Source organism: Macrobrachium rosenbergii, chromosome 10, assembly GCF_040412425.1.
Source record: "Macrobrachium rosenbergii isolate ZJJX-2024 chromosome 10, ASM4041242v1, whole genome shotgun sequence".
NCBI classification, from domain to species: Eukaryota; Metazoa; Arthropoda; class Malacostraca; order Decapoda; family Palaemonidae; genus Macrobrachium; species Macrobrachium rosenbergii.
The window spans coordinates 22,908,400-22,925,264 of record NC_089750.1 but is presented as its reverse complement, the minus strand read 5'-3'; the positions used below and the strand labels follow the sequence as shown (position 1 = coordinate 22,925,264).

Here is a 16,865-nt window from a genome sequence, read left to right as displayed (position 1 = left end):
CCATTGCCTCATCTTCGTGTTTCCATTTACTCTTATAACCTTTTCGTGCTCACATTTACTCGAGACTTTTTCCTCTGGCAAACAATATGAAACTTTTGCTAGATTCAGTAGTTGCTCTTCACTATCCCAAATCAGCACTTCATCATCTGCAAACATTACCCATTCAACACCCTATTTATTACCCCTTTTCCTATCTCACATCCTGATACACAAACACACGCACGCAGGCGCGCTCGTGCGCACACGTTTGTGTGTGTGAATGCATTCAGTAAAGTTAACCTTCTACATCGTCAAATAACCCGGAGGCATACATTATGAAACAGTAGTTTACTACCTATGAAACCATTGGTTTATCTTCTGAAAGTAGTTTAATTTTTAAAGTGCTTCAGACCTGTTTCTTTCCTTCTCCATTCATAGGACAAACTGTCATAACTGATTAAAATACGATGAAGCCTTAAGGTTATTCTGGGTCCCAATTCCAGAAAAAAAAGATGAACAGATGAACAGAAAAGTAATATAACAGTGGTAAAAACATAAATCTTTGAATTTCGGGTCGTTATTAACAGCAATAGCTATAACAACAACAGAATATTTCCGTCTGGATATAGCCCGCTTACATATCTCTCTAGTCCTGAAGAACGAGAGTTGTAATTTTGCATCCCCTGTTCGTATGAACAGTCCCATAGATATTAATTGAAGCATGTTTAAGTGAAACATGAAACGTCTTCATACAACATACTATTTTCTTGTGTATGAGATTTTTATGGTTTAAGAGCTTTGAAAAGCCATACAAACTCACAGCGAAACCACATGAATGCGTAAAATACTTATGTTCACATGGCAGTTAGCGATGCAGTTCTGAAATAAATGTCACCATCAACCCTGGTGAAGTTTGTACTTGTGTTAAGAATCCTGCGTAGCAAATTATCAAAAAGGCCTTTAAAAGTGCTCCCTACTCCCTCTCATTTACCAAGAGACACGTCATAGCAAAATCAAAGTAAAGATAAAAAAAATGGACCATTTAGTAAGGAGCACACCTCCACCATAGCCATTCAATAGCAAATTAATGAACGCATTGCCATTTTCTGGCTCATATGAGCGCAAATCATACACAAATTTTAACTTGTTCTATGTCCTGACCTGTGTAAGCCTAACTTGGTAACTTAGTTGATTATTAGGGAATGCTATGAAGGAATGCACGATTATATAGACGTAGCCTATATGGAGCGGTCAAACAACCGAAGATCTGTGATCTTGCTGCAAAGGTCAAATTTAGTAAACAATAAGGAACTGCAATTATAATGTATTAATATGCAAAAATAACCACCAAAACTGTGTCACCTTGACCCAAAGGACATTTATCTCTAGAAAGCCACCTGAATATATAAATGAAACTCTGTTCCCATTCATAACTCTCTGCTAAAAAAAAAAAATAACTGAAACAACTGGTGAAAACGTAACCTGGCTCCAAATCCGTTGGTGGAGGTAGACTGGAAAAAAAACTGAACGCCTTTCCAAAAGGTAATACCAACCTTAGATTCCATTGCATCTCAAAAGATCACATGCATAGAATCCGCATATTTGTTCATTCTCGGCCCATATTACTTTTCAGTTGCACATCATTAGTGAGGCTCTCTACTCAATGATCAGTGTCATGATCAATATATATTACCAAATGAAACAGACAGTACTCTCATCACTGATCATCTAAAGATGTCAGTATCACTTATTTTCATGACTAAAATGTCATATTTTCAACAAGCAATACCTTCGTTGTCAATGCCAAATACCCAACATCGTTGTGGTTGTTTTGAATACAGTACTGTCAATATACTGTAGGCTGTGAAAAGGATCGTTAAGATTTCGTAGAGTGTAACTTGTTTTACGTGGGAGTCAAACCAAGCTAATCTTCAACTCAAGATTATTGCTGTTATTTTATTCCTTTAAATAATTTAATGTACAATCATCACAGTTAAGAGCCTATAAATACTGAATTTCAAAAAATTCATGTTGAATCTTATGAGTCCTAAAGCGATTTCTCTCGACAGCGCTTGGCGTTAAACCAGTAGTGATGATATTTAAAAAAAATTTCGAAGTACGACTAAGACTTTCCTTCAAATTCATGCCTATTGCCTCCCATATTTAATGCCACTTCAGTCTTCAAATGGAACGGCTTAAAAATGATCAAATATAATAGAATGTCCAAAAAGAATACGCCTGCCTATCTTTGCCATAGAACGACAATGTTGGCTTGAGAAATAAACAATAACACAGCAGTCTCCGTTAAGTAGAATAATGGCAGCAAATGAACTAGACTTGATGCTGTAACTTAGCAAAGATGTAGATTTAAGAAAGAATTTTACGTGCAAGAAATTATTTCTAACAAATACAATATTTTCTCTACTGTATGAAGGGACACATCGTGAATAACGGAGCAATAATTTTTCGAAAGGCAAACGATGACGGCAGGCATTTCCGATGTCTTCTTTATAAGCTATCTTTGTACTTGCTTTCTCCTCCAACTACAGGGATACAATGCTCGATTCCCTGTAGTTGGAGGAGAAAGCCAGTACAAAGATAGCTTATAAAGAAGATATCGAAAATAACAGCCGTCTTCGTTGTCTTTCGAAAAATTATTGCTCCGTTGTTCGCGGTGTATCCTTTCATAAAACAGAGAAAATATTGTAGGTAAGAGATAATTTCTTCCACGTGAAGTTCTTTCTTAAATCTAAATCGTTGCTAAGTCACACCATCAAGTCTAGTTCATTTGCTGCATAATCCTACATAACGGAGACTGCTGTGTTACTGTTTATTTCTTAAGCCAACATTGTCGTTCTATGGCAAAGATATATAGGCAGGCGGATTCTCGTCCTTGAGCGATATATTTTAGTTTGAAAGACTACAACAGCCATATTTAATAATAATAATAACAGTCACAAGACATGACAACAAAACAGCAACAATAATAATTTTCTAATAAACATACGAAAACAAACAGCCAAGCTCGCTTAATATGTTATTACGAGAACCGTGAAATCGTCATTCTTCATCCCTCATTGTCATGGCCATGTTACTAACAACCAAACCACCTCATTAGTGACAATAACACCGTTGTGATCACGGCATCAACTGTCTGACTCCGTTACGCCATTTAGCTCTGCGTTGTCACTCTTCCGTTACTAGCAGGTAACATTACCAAGTTATGTCTGGGAATATGCCTAGAGGGGCCTGCGGCTACTGCTGCATTTTTAAGGCCAAAAGGGCTGAAATCTCGTACAGATGACGTAATTTTTTTTTTCAACGCTCCGGCACCTATTGATAGATCTTATAGCAGTAGATCAGAGAGCACAATGATAATATCTTTGTTTTCACAACAAATTCATCGCCTTTATTTCAAGAGTACAGATTACAATTTTGTCTTATAAACACACCTTATTAGCTTGCATGACAATGCAAGTTACTGTAACTACTCGTGCGTGTATACTTATGTCTGACCAAACACATTTCTCGGATTTAGGTTGTTTTATCCGTATTTCCTCAGATGATAATATTCATCACATTTGCTTCAATTTTATTTAAGTCCGATTATCGGCAGCTTAAAATATAAAATTCTTTCTTAACTTTCTCCTGTCGGAGAGGACCAAAAATAAATAAATAAATAGATAAAATAAAATAAAAGTTTCAAAGAACTCTTTCACTTATAGGCAACAAGGAGTTCGTCGCCATAAGCGTCTAATACGATGTCATCCCAGAACATGGAAAGTATGAAATCAACACAACTACGGATCTTAAGGCCAAAACTTCCCTGTTGGCTGGAGGCAAGAGCAGGCGTGTACCACATGGGTGAAGAAGAGGCAATGGCACAGACCACCAGTTCAAGAAAGCGTCATCCGATGTATCATTTTTACATTACCTACAAGACGAAAACAGCCAGTCATGATTTACAGTAAGATTTGGGTTATGAACAAGAAAGAAAGCTCTCAATCTAACCCAGTTTAGACAAGCAACGAATGTCCAGTCTCTGAAGTTTTATAAGAACAGTAATTCAAATAATGAAAAAGGGGTTGAAACCGCAATGAAGAAAAATTCCTCTTAGGGACCCGTAAAGCACTCCAGTGATAGGAAAAGCTGATGGTAAATTACACAAGGAAAAAGGATGAACAACTCCAAAAGAAGAAAAGTCAATGGTTCAAAGAAATCATAATCCCCTTTCGAGGGTAGAGTAAATTTCAGAGATATATGAAAAAAAGAGAAATACCTTGATCAAATTTGTAAAACAAAAGACGAGATTGTTTACGAAGAACGTGGCACCAAAATTTTAGGGCGTTGAAAAATTCCTTCCTTAATGAGGAGTATTAAAGCCATAGACTTAAAGCCCCAGTGCCCTCTAAGTAATACAAAAATGTTTTGGGATGATAAAAATGGAGCTTTCGTTTTAAAATGCCTACTGTTTTTCCTTACTTTCGTGTTATGAGCAATTTGTTTTATAAACAGTTACTCATTACCATGAAGAATGAACATAAAGATTTTGCAAGAGTCAAGCCAAAATTTTCCGACCTTTAGATAATGCTCTCTCTCTCTCTCTCTCTCTCTCTCTCTGGGCAGAACAATATAAAATACCAGCTTCCAGTTTCTGCCTATAATTATGTGTTATTCTCATTTTACATGGTAGAACACAATACATCTATTGCATAACAACAATCCTAACAGAATAACATTGCAGTTTACAATAAACCTTGATCATATTTTCCACAATGAAGCTGACAGTGAAGCATGACACACGTAGTGACTAGATCGCAAGCAACGATCAAATAACACAAGAAACATGACTCACAGCAAGAATCACCTAATAACACCGTACTCACGCTAATGACGTAAGCCATGATTTTTCATAGGGAAGCTTGAAGAAGCGTAATTTAATGGCGAAATAACGAAGCAAAAACATAAGAACGCCATAAATGCAAATGACTTTTCCTCACGGTGACGTTAATGCTTGTAAATACATAATGGGACTAACCATCCACCGTTACAAAAAAAAAAAAAAAAAAAAAAAAACGGGTTTAACTGCATTTACTAATGGGGAGTTCTTCAGTCAAGCACCCGTAAGAGCATAAGTCAATTATCTTTACAAAAGGGAGGAAATCGCGCGAACATCTATATACAGAGAGAGAGAGAGAGAGAGAGAGAGAGAGAGAGAGAGGTCATGGGGTGGACACTTTGCTATCCGTGTAGACACCCCGGGATTATGTATGTAATCAACGGATAGGTTTGCTGAAAGCAAATGGGTGTTACAAACAAATACACACACAAACAAAGCCACTCCAACATCTTCTAAAAACATAACAGATGCCTTACACGTCTCGAACTGTTGGCCTAACCACTCACGTCTCCTCGCTGCTGGGAGAAAGGGAGGTGGGGATTTGGCACGATACATATACATATACGCATGTGCTACCGGAGTCTAAGCGATGTCAGGCAGGGCAGCCGATCGAGGCTACGGCCTACCCCAACGCCAAATCAAAGCCCTTCAAAAGAAGGCATCGTGCTTACCCCATATGAAATATGGGAAATTGCACGTTAAACGAAGAAGAAGAAGAAGAAGAGAGAGAGAGAGAGACTACTCGACAGTCAAAAAACTTTAAATATATCTCATCAGTATGTACCAACTACAGCAATACATAAAGCACATTTTTCTTTGCTTTCTTTCTCTTCCTCCCAACTGCAACTCACAACAGTCGGCTGACAAGCAGGTACATGATTAACTGCTTATATCAACCGCAGGATAAATGAGATTAGGGAACTCTCCTATATCATTCCTTCTTCGTCCTGTTCGGGGATCGAACGCTGGTCATTCAATTTGTAAGCTGAACCCACAACCACTCAAACTTCGAGGACAGAGAGAGAGAGAGAGAGAGAGAGAGAGAGAGAGAGAGAGAGAGAGAGAGACCTCTGAAATATCGCAAAACAAAACACATGAACTACAAGTTACTGTCATGATAACCACCTCAGTGCCTAGCGCTCGCTAGGCCCCAGTTCGAGTCTCCGGCCGGCTAATGAAGAATTAGAGGAATTTATTTCTGGTGATAGAAATTCATTTCTCGGTATAATGTGATTCGGATTCCACAATAAACTGTAGGTCCCGTTGCTAGGTAACCAGTTCGTTCTTAGCCACGTAAAATAAGTCTAATCCTTCGGGCCAGCCCTAGGAGAGCTGTTAATCAGCTCAGTGGTCTGGTAAAACTAATATATACTTTTTTAACTTGTATCTAAAATCCATATTATGAGGAAATCTGTAGATGTTAATGACAAATGTAAAATTAAACGACTTTCCAAAGATATATTTTTCTTTCTTCGGACTTCAGGCCTTTACAATCATTCTTATAAGACCCAATTTACGTCGCAATCCGCGGCACAAACCGCATGACATTCACTCTTCGAAATGATCAAGAATTTCCTGATGCTGACATAGATCAGCTGACTCTCGGTGAAAGCGACGCAGATCTTGGCACATAGCTAATAATAATAATAATAATAATAATAATAATAATAATAATAATAATAATAATAATAATAATAATAATAATAATAATAATAAGATGGTGATGATGATGATAACGATAAAGCTATTTCTGGAACACTACTATTTCTTTTACAATACAACCAAGTAATAATAATAATAATTAAAACAACGTTCCATCCCAAACATTAAGACAATATATTGCAAACCTTTCTCTGATTCAGCAAAAAAAAAAAAAAAAAAAAAACAGTGACCTACACTGTCACTCTTATCAGATGCGAAATGAAATTGCTTCTAAATATTACTGAAACCGTCTCTAATTCTAGAAACTACAGAATAGTTAATTTGTATTAATAAGCTCACAACGTTGATTGGCATTGTAATGTGACAAGATTAGTGTTAATTCATTGAAGAAAAAACAACAAATATGTACTTTCTTCACCATTTATAGAAGTCAAAAACGACCGACGAGTTTAATTATATATACTAAAAATCATTTGAGTGTCGTGACAGAACATTTCCAAGAAAATGGGACCTTCAAGTCGATCTAGGACATGGAAACTAAAAGTGAAGACAACATATAAACACGTCTTACCTGACGTGTTAACCCGAAACTAAACTCTGTAAAAATCCAGATGGAGTACACTTTTGCATTACAGCCAAGTGTTCACAGAAGGAATGCAGACAAGAGGTTTTGCTTTGGGGATGCCTACAAGGGTAAGGGAACGTACACCTACACTGTTTACCTTATTCGTATTCTTTGCTAGAAAACAACAAAGCTTGAAAGTAAATGTCTGAGAACCTTGCATTTAATTATCCACAAAGAGTGCTTTAGGCATCGTCTAACATCAATGTGAATCAGGGCGGTGGCTGAAGAGACACTTTCGCTCTTGTCTTTCATTTTGATAGCAGGTCTTGGTGAGCGAGTAAACGCTCAGCAACGGATTCATTCCGTAGAAAAAAAAAAAATTCCATCCAAGAAGTTCAAGAAGTGATCCCAGATGCCTCTTTCAGCGACCTGGAATTTCTAGGCTTTCCATCCTTGTCCATTCAAGCAAAATGTCTTTTCTTTTCCTTATGGATTTTCATTTTTGTTCCTACATAAGTCTCTCACCAATTAGTTTTGACTCTTTTCCTCAATCTAAGGACGGACGTCCCAGCCCGCAAACACAAAAACATGCGAAAGTACTTTATATATATATATATATATATATATATATATATATATATATATATATATATATATATATATATATATATATATATATATACATATACATATTTATAAGCAAATGATATTAAAATCTTTGTGAACATAAGTATTAAGGCATATTTTTTGCTACATAGCATATTTGTCAATATAAGTTTCATGAACTCTGATTTTATAACACGCTGATTAGGTCGATTGCCAAGAACTCTTTTGATAACTTAACATACATTCAATCCTGACTTCATCTATTATATATTCATGTGTATATATATATATATATATATATATATATATATATATATATATATATATATATATATATATATATATATATATATATATATATATACATACATGCGTGTAAATCACTTTCGATACATCTTCAGCATTTGGAAACAGAAGGCATACCTAATATTAAGCTGGGCACACTACAGGACCCTGTAAGCCATTCAGTGGCAACGTAAGTTTGACTGCTAAATTTTCGAACAGTTTTTTTTTCTAATATGCCTTGTTTTTTTCAACAGCTCTCCCATTCATGAATTCTCGATATCTAAAAGTCTTTTCTTTCTGTTATTGTAACAAATATATATACTCGCTGAGCTTTGCTCTTCCTACGATTTAATTTTTAGTTTGGTGGTAACGGATAAAAACACATCTGCTGAAAGCCAACTGAATGCCACAAGTTGATTGTGTTGAAATGGTCATAGTAGCCTCATACATTAATGACATTTCTTTCAAAACTAAATCTCGTCCAGCAGATTCGAATTCCATTATTATTTTAACATATTATTCAAAATATTATTATGACATCATTATTCAAGTACTATACCATCATTATGACGCTATCTGTCTACAAAACTGTACAAAAACGTCAAAAAAATTATTATTTACTCATTTGATTCCAGGAGAAAATTGAATGAACAAGTAGTACTTATGCTGTTCAGCCAGCTGTGCATTTCAGGGGAGGGAGTAGGGAAGGAGAACTCAAGAGAATGCTGTGCTTCCGTTGCTGAAATATCTAGCGAAGTGAATGCTCGGTGATCATACCAAACTTCGAGGAGGTTTCCACTATCAGAATGCTCTTCACCGAATATCAAATTGACTTCAACCTTAATTACGGGGTTGGAAATTAGGGGAGTACAATAAATTGAGTAAATCGTTTACATCTTCCGTCTGGTAGTCATTATCAATTTTAATTTACAAGCGGTAAATTTTTATAACCACAGTGACATTTTAACTTTTCCTCCAGTAATATATATATATATATATATATATATATATATATAATGTGTATATATATATATATATATATAATGTATGTATATATATATATATATATATATATATATATATATATATATATATATATATATATATATATATATATATATATATATGGAGGAAAAGTTAAATATATATATAAAAATTCTTACACATTTATTTTTATACATATATACACACACATACTTTTCAATTCAAAATTATATTCTGTTTAAATAAATCAGGTAACGGAGAAGTGATTCCTCAAAAAATAAGACCGCGCACTGCTTTTGTCGCTATCTCCATTCGTAGCTCACAAGGAATTTAGTGCAACAGCACCCTTTTCGAAATAAAAGCATTCAGATGTATTATGTTCTCTTTTTTAGCCATTAAGGATATGAAACCCATATTTCTTCACCTCATGAATGAAATCTAACAGAGCTTTTGCATAAGAGAGCCCAACTCAACCTTCCTTACTGGTGTTTTGAAAAATATTTTGTTCAAGAGCCAGAGGGCATTATGCCTAAAAATCGAACATAATCGTCATATCTGCGGTTATGAACCTGACGCCGCAATACTTCGCGGGTCATGAAGGTTAAATATCTTATGAAAAACCAAAGACCTTTGAAAGGCCTTTACGTGTGAAAGGTGGCAAGAAAGTTCATTAAAAAAATTATACTGACTCCTTAATCTTGCTCCGGATCACACATCAACCTCTGAACACACCCCGTGATGTATCACAGTTTACACCGTGACTCGTGCTTTCAATATGACTAACAATGGTCGAGTTAATTCACCATCATTTATCCTTTTTAATCCTCCTATGTAAATATTTTATCGGGGAAACCCACAGTGATTTGTTTCACAAGGATTCCTATGGACAATGGAGACCCTTCTTCTCGTTTCTCTCCTTTATTTAGGATAAATTATTATATTTTATCCTTCAACCGTGAAAGAATAAAGAACTGCAACTAGATTACCTCTGTCAAAGGCTTTCTTGAAAAAACATCTATTTTCCTGTTGGGTTACATATGGATTTTATCGCACTGGACTTTGTGCCGATGATGAATTTAAAATATTTATGAGATCATAAACATATACTTGTGTAAAATTGTGATACTGTGAAATAAATAGTTCTTTAGCACTCGGAAAGGCTCAATTCAACGTCTTATTAGAGATGCTGTTATGTCTGCGATCTTTCTTCTCAAAATAAGGTCTTTTTACTAGTGTTGATTAACGTGTAAAATTGTCTAAATACACTCCAATACATAGTGTCTTATACCTTAGACATTAAGCATTAGATTATGAAAAGTTACACAAACTTTGTGAGGCAGAACTTTAGGTGCATAAAAAACACGCACAATAAGACAGAGAGTTTCGACACTACATGATGGAATGCATGATCTACATTTCCCTCAGAGAAATCACTATACAAGAGAGAGAGAGAGAGAGAGAGAGTTTCGACATCACATGATAGAATGCATGATCCACATTTCCCTCAGACAAACCACTATACATGACAGAGAGAGAGAGAGAGAGAGAGAGAGAGAGTTTCGACATCATATGATAGAATGCATGATCCACATTTCCCTCAGACAAACCTCTATACATGACAGAGAGAGAGAGAGAGAGAGAGAGAGAGAGAGAGAGAGAGAGAGAGAGAGAGAGAGAGAGAGAGGCTGGGTCGAATCTTCATAAGGTGACCGACAGAGCTCATGACCGTAAACACACGAAGGGCTGTGTACCATTACGACCAACCTGATTACCAACAATGTCTTTGCGAGTGGATGAATAAAGACGCCTTCATTAGCCATCCTTCTGCTCTCTTAACCACTGGACGAGGTTTATGTTAGACGTCACGAAGGGCGTGCTAAGTCCATTTGGAGTCGGGTTTTACGACGGTGTTATGACCTGTTGTTGTTTTTAGGTCTCCTCTAATTACGTGTGTCGGACATGACATTTCGTGATGGGCGATTAAGCTCCGTTTTGAAGAAAGTGCGTGAAACAGTTAACGCCCGCTTGAAAGTATTTTAACCCGCCCCCTTCAGCGATTTTGAATAATAATAACAACTATCTACTGCATAAATTCTGAGTAGAAAACCCATCCATTCTCGAACCTAATTGGAAGTTGACATTATTTGTCAAATGCACGTCACTTCTATATGATAAAGTCAATGAAGAGCAAGTCAACAACAAATAAATAAATAAACATAAGCAAGACTGAAGGCTTTGACCGCATTAACTCCTTTTAGCGATGAAGAGAATGATTATGCAATTCCTCAAGCAATCTCAATAGACCCCAGGGGCTGCTCCGAAGTGCCTGCTGAAGGCAAAGGAGAGAGAGATTCGAAAATCTAACCGCCTGAGAAACAGCACACTCACACACACATTAACTGGTAATTGCAAACTGGCGTCGCAACGAATGAGGCCATAGACACCATAAATAAATAATTTGGGCTGAAGAAAATAAAATCTTCATATAGATTTTCCATAAAATACTCATGAGAGAGAGAGAGAGAGAGAGAGAGAGAGAGAGTCTCCAGCTTGCATGTTATCTAGCCCTCAACGAAATCTTGCTGCTCCCGAAAGCCGAAAAGACCTCAAGGTCACACCCGTAAGACCACGAGACATTACAGACAGAAATGCTTCTGGTCGAGACGATGCATATCATCAGTCGTGATGGAGCGTCGCCGCTCAGCCCTGATTACCGAGCCCTGATCTTTACTATTAGGGTTTCGGCAAGTCATGGAGTAACACTTAAACTGGCTGCTGTACAGTAATTACGATGGTAACACAGCGCCGACGTGATAAGAGAAAGGACTCCCTTCTATCATTAAGGAAATTGTAAGGGACACGCCTTGTTAGCCCATTTTGTAGCTTTACATGAGCAGCTGCCGAGGAATCTTTCCAGGCGATACGGCTGCAATTCTCTGCTCATGGGAATCATGTAACGACAACAGATGTACAGCCGTGTAAGCACATACTGATTTATAATATTGCAATTGCATATGTATGTTCACACGTGCATACATTAGATTTATGGCGATTTACATGCACATATAACAAAAATCACAAGTGTATGTTCACGAATGCATACATTACATATATATATCTCTCTATTTGAATCTTTCTAGAAGTATTGTATATACATAATCTAATTATTCACTTAGAGATTATATGTTCCAATAAAAATCATGATCTTTGGTATTCCAAACAAACGCGCGCATACCGTATTTAACGGTTTATTAGCAAAACTTTTAAAATATCCATCTATACACTATCACGACCTGTAAAAAAAATTTCGTTGCCCTTTGATATTGACAAGGCTATCTCCTTTACGTAAATGCTGCTCATTTTGTCTATCAGTCTATTTTTCTAGATGCTCCATCCCACCACAGTCATATGCGTGCCTCTAAACAAACTGTCATCCAACTGATCTAAAAGAAAACGTCTCTTACAAAATACAAAGTCGAACGAAATTCATTTTGTGCACACAAAGTAAGTATACCTTAGTTTTACCAGAAATAGGCAGACTTAGAATCCTAGTATTGTTTGCTTGGGAATAACACACATATAAAATAAGAAATGTCTGGCCAACCTTATCTTTATACCTGATAACGGATTGGAAGCATATGTGCCATGTCCCAGTGTATCCACTTTTATATTTACCACTTTGTCACATAACTCATATCTCGAGTACATGGATATGTTGAAAACTTTTATCGTTTTAGTCACAGGTAGATTCTCGATAAAAAATCACAGAAACTAACAGTAAGTTATTGTCTTACTGGTTTAAATATTAAAATACAAAAAAGACTGCCATACAGATACTGAAGAAAACAAAAAATCTGAAAATATAATTTATAAAAACAAAGGGTGAAAATTGGAAGATGCACGTACATAAACTGACATTTACAAATCAATTACGTTCGTCAAGCATGGGTTGTATTTGGTTTTGAATGGGAAGCAGAAAGTTCGAGGATACCCTGTGTAAGAATCTACATTACAGTTTTTTCTTTGGTTTCGTCACAATGGATGATTTAAAACATCCATGAAACGCCTATATAAAAAAATATCCTAAAATAACGACAAGAAGGCTATATATATGTATATATGTATACATATATCTATACACATATATATACTGTATATATATGTATGTGTGTGTAGGGGTGTTAATCAATTAATGTTCTTATCAATATAAAAATAAGAAGCAAAACTTAAAACAAACCAAAAAAAACTAAATACAACGTGAACAGACCTTCTAGACGGTTTTCTGAAGAGCTTGACCACACTCATTAAACTCCATTTGGCGTTGGACATGATGGCGGCGATGGTCTACTGTATGTAAGGGAACAAAAATATCAACACAGTAAATTTAGACGACTTCCTTTGTGATGAAGACGCCGACGATGATGTAATGTCATCACGATCACATTCACTCGGCTTGAAAAACACTTGACAATTTTCATTGTATTTTTCTTTAACAATAAACTGCGGTAATGTTGAAAGGAAATTGCACTTCACTGACTTCATTCGATTTCATGATATGATTCTGAGACGTTATCTCGCTGGAGCTAGCGTCCAGATACTTCAAGTGTATTTTGCAAGCACTAAAAGCACTAGAAACAAAAGCAGGCACGTGAGTAAATGCACTAAACCAGCATGTGCGTAAAGATTCGAGAAAATAAATATACTGTATCATTAAATTAAAAGGAATCCCTGCATGAAGAAACGGGAAACGTCTCGCACTGCGAGCTGGATTCCACTTCTCCGAGAGGGGTCTTTATTAGTCGAAAATCAAATATTTCACAAAACACTTGCGTCGCTATTAAATGTTGCCATAGGCTCTTAAGTTCGTTGGACATGGCATTTCTTTTTCTTGAAATAGTCGTTCGGAAGCAATTCTACCAGTTCTCACTTTAGAAGAAGGCGAACACTTCACAGTGCTCATCTAATCCCACGACGTAGATCGAACTGGTAAAATGCATCGAAGATGTCCATAGAACATCACAAGCAGTTACCGCCTTCCAGGTCTTGCCGAAAATATTCAGTAGTTTCAGTAGTTTCGTAGTTTAAACCTGAAGGAGAGTCGACAAATCTTTTCTTTCTCCCGAGGGAAACGAAAGATGCTAAGATCTTTTGCGTTCATGCAGAATCGACCACAGGTACAATACCATTATAAACTGACGTTATAGATGATTTGACCTGGCGTTGAGACGATGATGATGATGATGATGATGATCCTGAGGATATAACAGATAATAATGAACACTTTATAGCTTCTATACTGGATACATAAGAGTTTCGTGGTGCACTGTGTCTCGGTTACCTTACCACACAAATAAGCATTAAATGACTCATTGCTATAATCATTCATGGATTTCGTTATCGGTAATAAAATCAGTGCTGGGAAGCGTATATTAAAACGACAGAATAAGCAAAGAAACAAAGAAATATATGTGCAGCTGCCGGAAGTAACTTCAGCTCCCCAAAATAGGAAAAGTTAACGTCAAAAAGAATAACAGACAGAACAGATAAGAAGTTATCCTTTATGCGAATAAAAGATTCGACATTTCATAATAACAAAGTCACATGTAAGCAGTTAAGAAGGACAACTTGAAACAACATGACAGAGATGAATCGATACAACGTTTATTGTCTATATGCTAGACCAATGAGGGGTTGATTCAGAAGGATGTTTACAATCTGGTTATGTGAGGTTTAAGAAAATGTGATTAGAAAAGGGAATATAGAGACCATGTTGCACAAATTTCATTTCAGTGAGTATCCATTTTTCATATTCCATATACATAATGAGCTTTCATAACACTGTGATCTGCTTCATAAAGTTATGAAAGAGAGAGAGAGAGAGAGAGAGAGAGAGAGAGAGAGAGAGTCTTAAGTCACAAGTAGGGAACCAACCAAGGGTTAACTCAAAGTGCAGCTTTTAATTAAAGCTTTATGTATTATTTATATCACTAGGCACTTTCACTGTCATTTTTTAAAAATAATAAGTAGTAGATGGTCGTATGAAAATCAACACGTGATCATAGCCTCCTCTGCAATCCCTTCTCTTCGTTCCTATAACTACGAGCTAGCTAAGCATCAAATTTAAAATAATAATCATATGAACCTACACAGGATGATAAAGCATTATCCCGGAGAGGTAAGACAAAGGAATGACATGTGAGATGTGATATTCTTCGAACAGGAATTCTTTCATCATCCCATAACAATAAAAACGCACGAACACTATACTGATCGTAAATCAAGTTATTACAATTGTCCCGGAGCACAAAAAACAAAACTTGGCAAAACATTATTATTTCAATTATTTTCCTTTCATTATTATTTCGGGTTTTAACTAAAGCACCACAAAACCACGTCACATCAAGGAAAAGCACAAAACATAACTCACCAGAACAACGCTTGTCATATTCCTTAACCCAAGAGTCGGAATAAAAAAAAATAGGTTCGATATCAAAATTTCGAGAATAGAAGTGCGCAGAGTCCCCAGTCATTATACCTCCTTGGAATCACCAGCACCACAGACACTTCACCAATCGGGTAACGCCGCCAACCTATCTGCTGGAAGGATGAAATGGGACAAGGAAGAAGCTAGGTGTTCAGAGTGAGGAAGAGCAAAAAGGAAAAAGAAAAAAGGCTCAGTAAACAGTTTAGTGAGAGAACAGGAGAAGTGAGATGTCTTAATACAGCATGACGCCATTATGCAAATAAGATCTTTCTTGTTTCTTGCAACTCACACCAGACACTGGAACACCTCCGGTCTCCTTTCCCATCCATCACCGCCTACCCCCGGCCCTCCCCCATTACCAGAGGACCCAAGGCCCCTCTCATCCTTGTCTCAACCATCATGGAAGCATTCTCCAAGTGATGTCCTTTCCCCTTGTGCCCGCTTCCAGCTGCCAGCATTCATGGAGATATGGAAAAGGGTTTATTCTACCGAAAGCCGTCCTATTCGTCTCCTTTATCGTCTCTCCGCAGCGCAAATTCCGTTCTACGATTCAATTCAAATGACAATGAGCAATCGTACATCTTTCAACCCCAGAAGCACATTCGTAGAAATATGTACATTTTTGTAAGTCTTCCTGGGGGAGTTTGGACGTTTCCATGTCACAAAGCTGCCCAAAGATGGCGAAATAAAAGTGGTATTGGCTTAGCCGACTTGAGCCAATTGGAGAAAAGGCTAATTCTGCATTTGCATTTCTTCCAGTTCATTTTAAGGCTTGCGTTTTCCGCCGACGTTCCCTCCGTCTCCTCGTGCATTTTTCTGCCTTGCCTTCAGAAATCCAATTTCAGGGAAGTCATTGCCATTTAATTAAGCTCTTTTATGAACGCACAGCAAAGCAAGGCAAAATAAATTGTATATTATTAACATTAGCAAATATTTATAAGAATTTTTTTTGTAAAACATATATGCAAGAATTCACATAGGATTCGGATATTCATAAATAGATAAGAAAAATCACAGACGCTCACAAATAAACAGCAAAAATCATAACGGTGAATTTTAGGCTTAAATGAATGAACGAGTATTTTGAAAAATATACCTTCAAAATCATCAAAACATTATAGAGTTTCTATACAGTACAGACATAATTCTGTATATAAGAAGGCTGAAATATTCAGAAATCAAGTTGGTACAACATATTTCCATCATTTCCAAGTCTTGATACAATCAAATCTACTACGCAAAGAAATTTATGTGCAATACAGACTGACTGATATAAATGACGTATCATTACGACTGGAATTTCGGAAACTAAGCATGAAAAGCTAAATCTCAACCAACAAGACCTATTTTATAATAACTGGAAAGTCAAAAGCAGCACGTCAGCACGTTTTTCTCTTTCA

At 36.5% G+C, this 16,865-nt stretch overlaps 1 protein-coding gene across 1 annotated transcript in view; it reads right to left on the bottom strand.

The window, feature by feature from the left end:
* The window catches only part of LOC136842560 (protein Shroom-like), a 981,749-nt gene extending 967,516 nt beyond the window's left edge, over positions 1–14,233 (bottom strand). The window contains exon 1 of the mRNA XM_067110017.1: positions 13,249–14,233. Coding sequence (XP_066966118.1) covers positions 13,249–13,310 — 62 coding nt within the window. The 5' untranslated portion in view covers positions 13,311–14,233. The remainder of the gene's footprint in view (positions 1–13,248) is intronic.
* Positions 14,234–16,865: the final 2,632 nt, after the last annotated feature.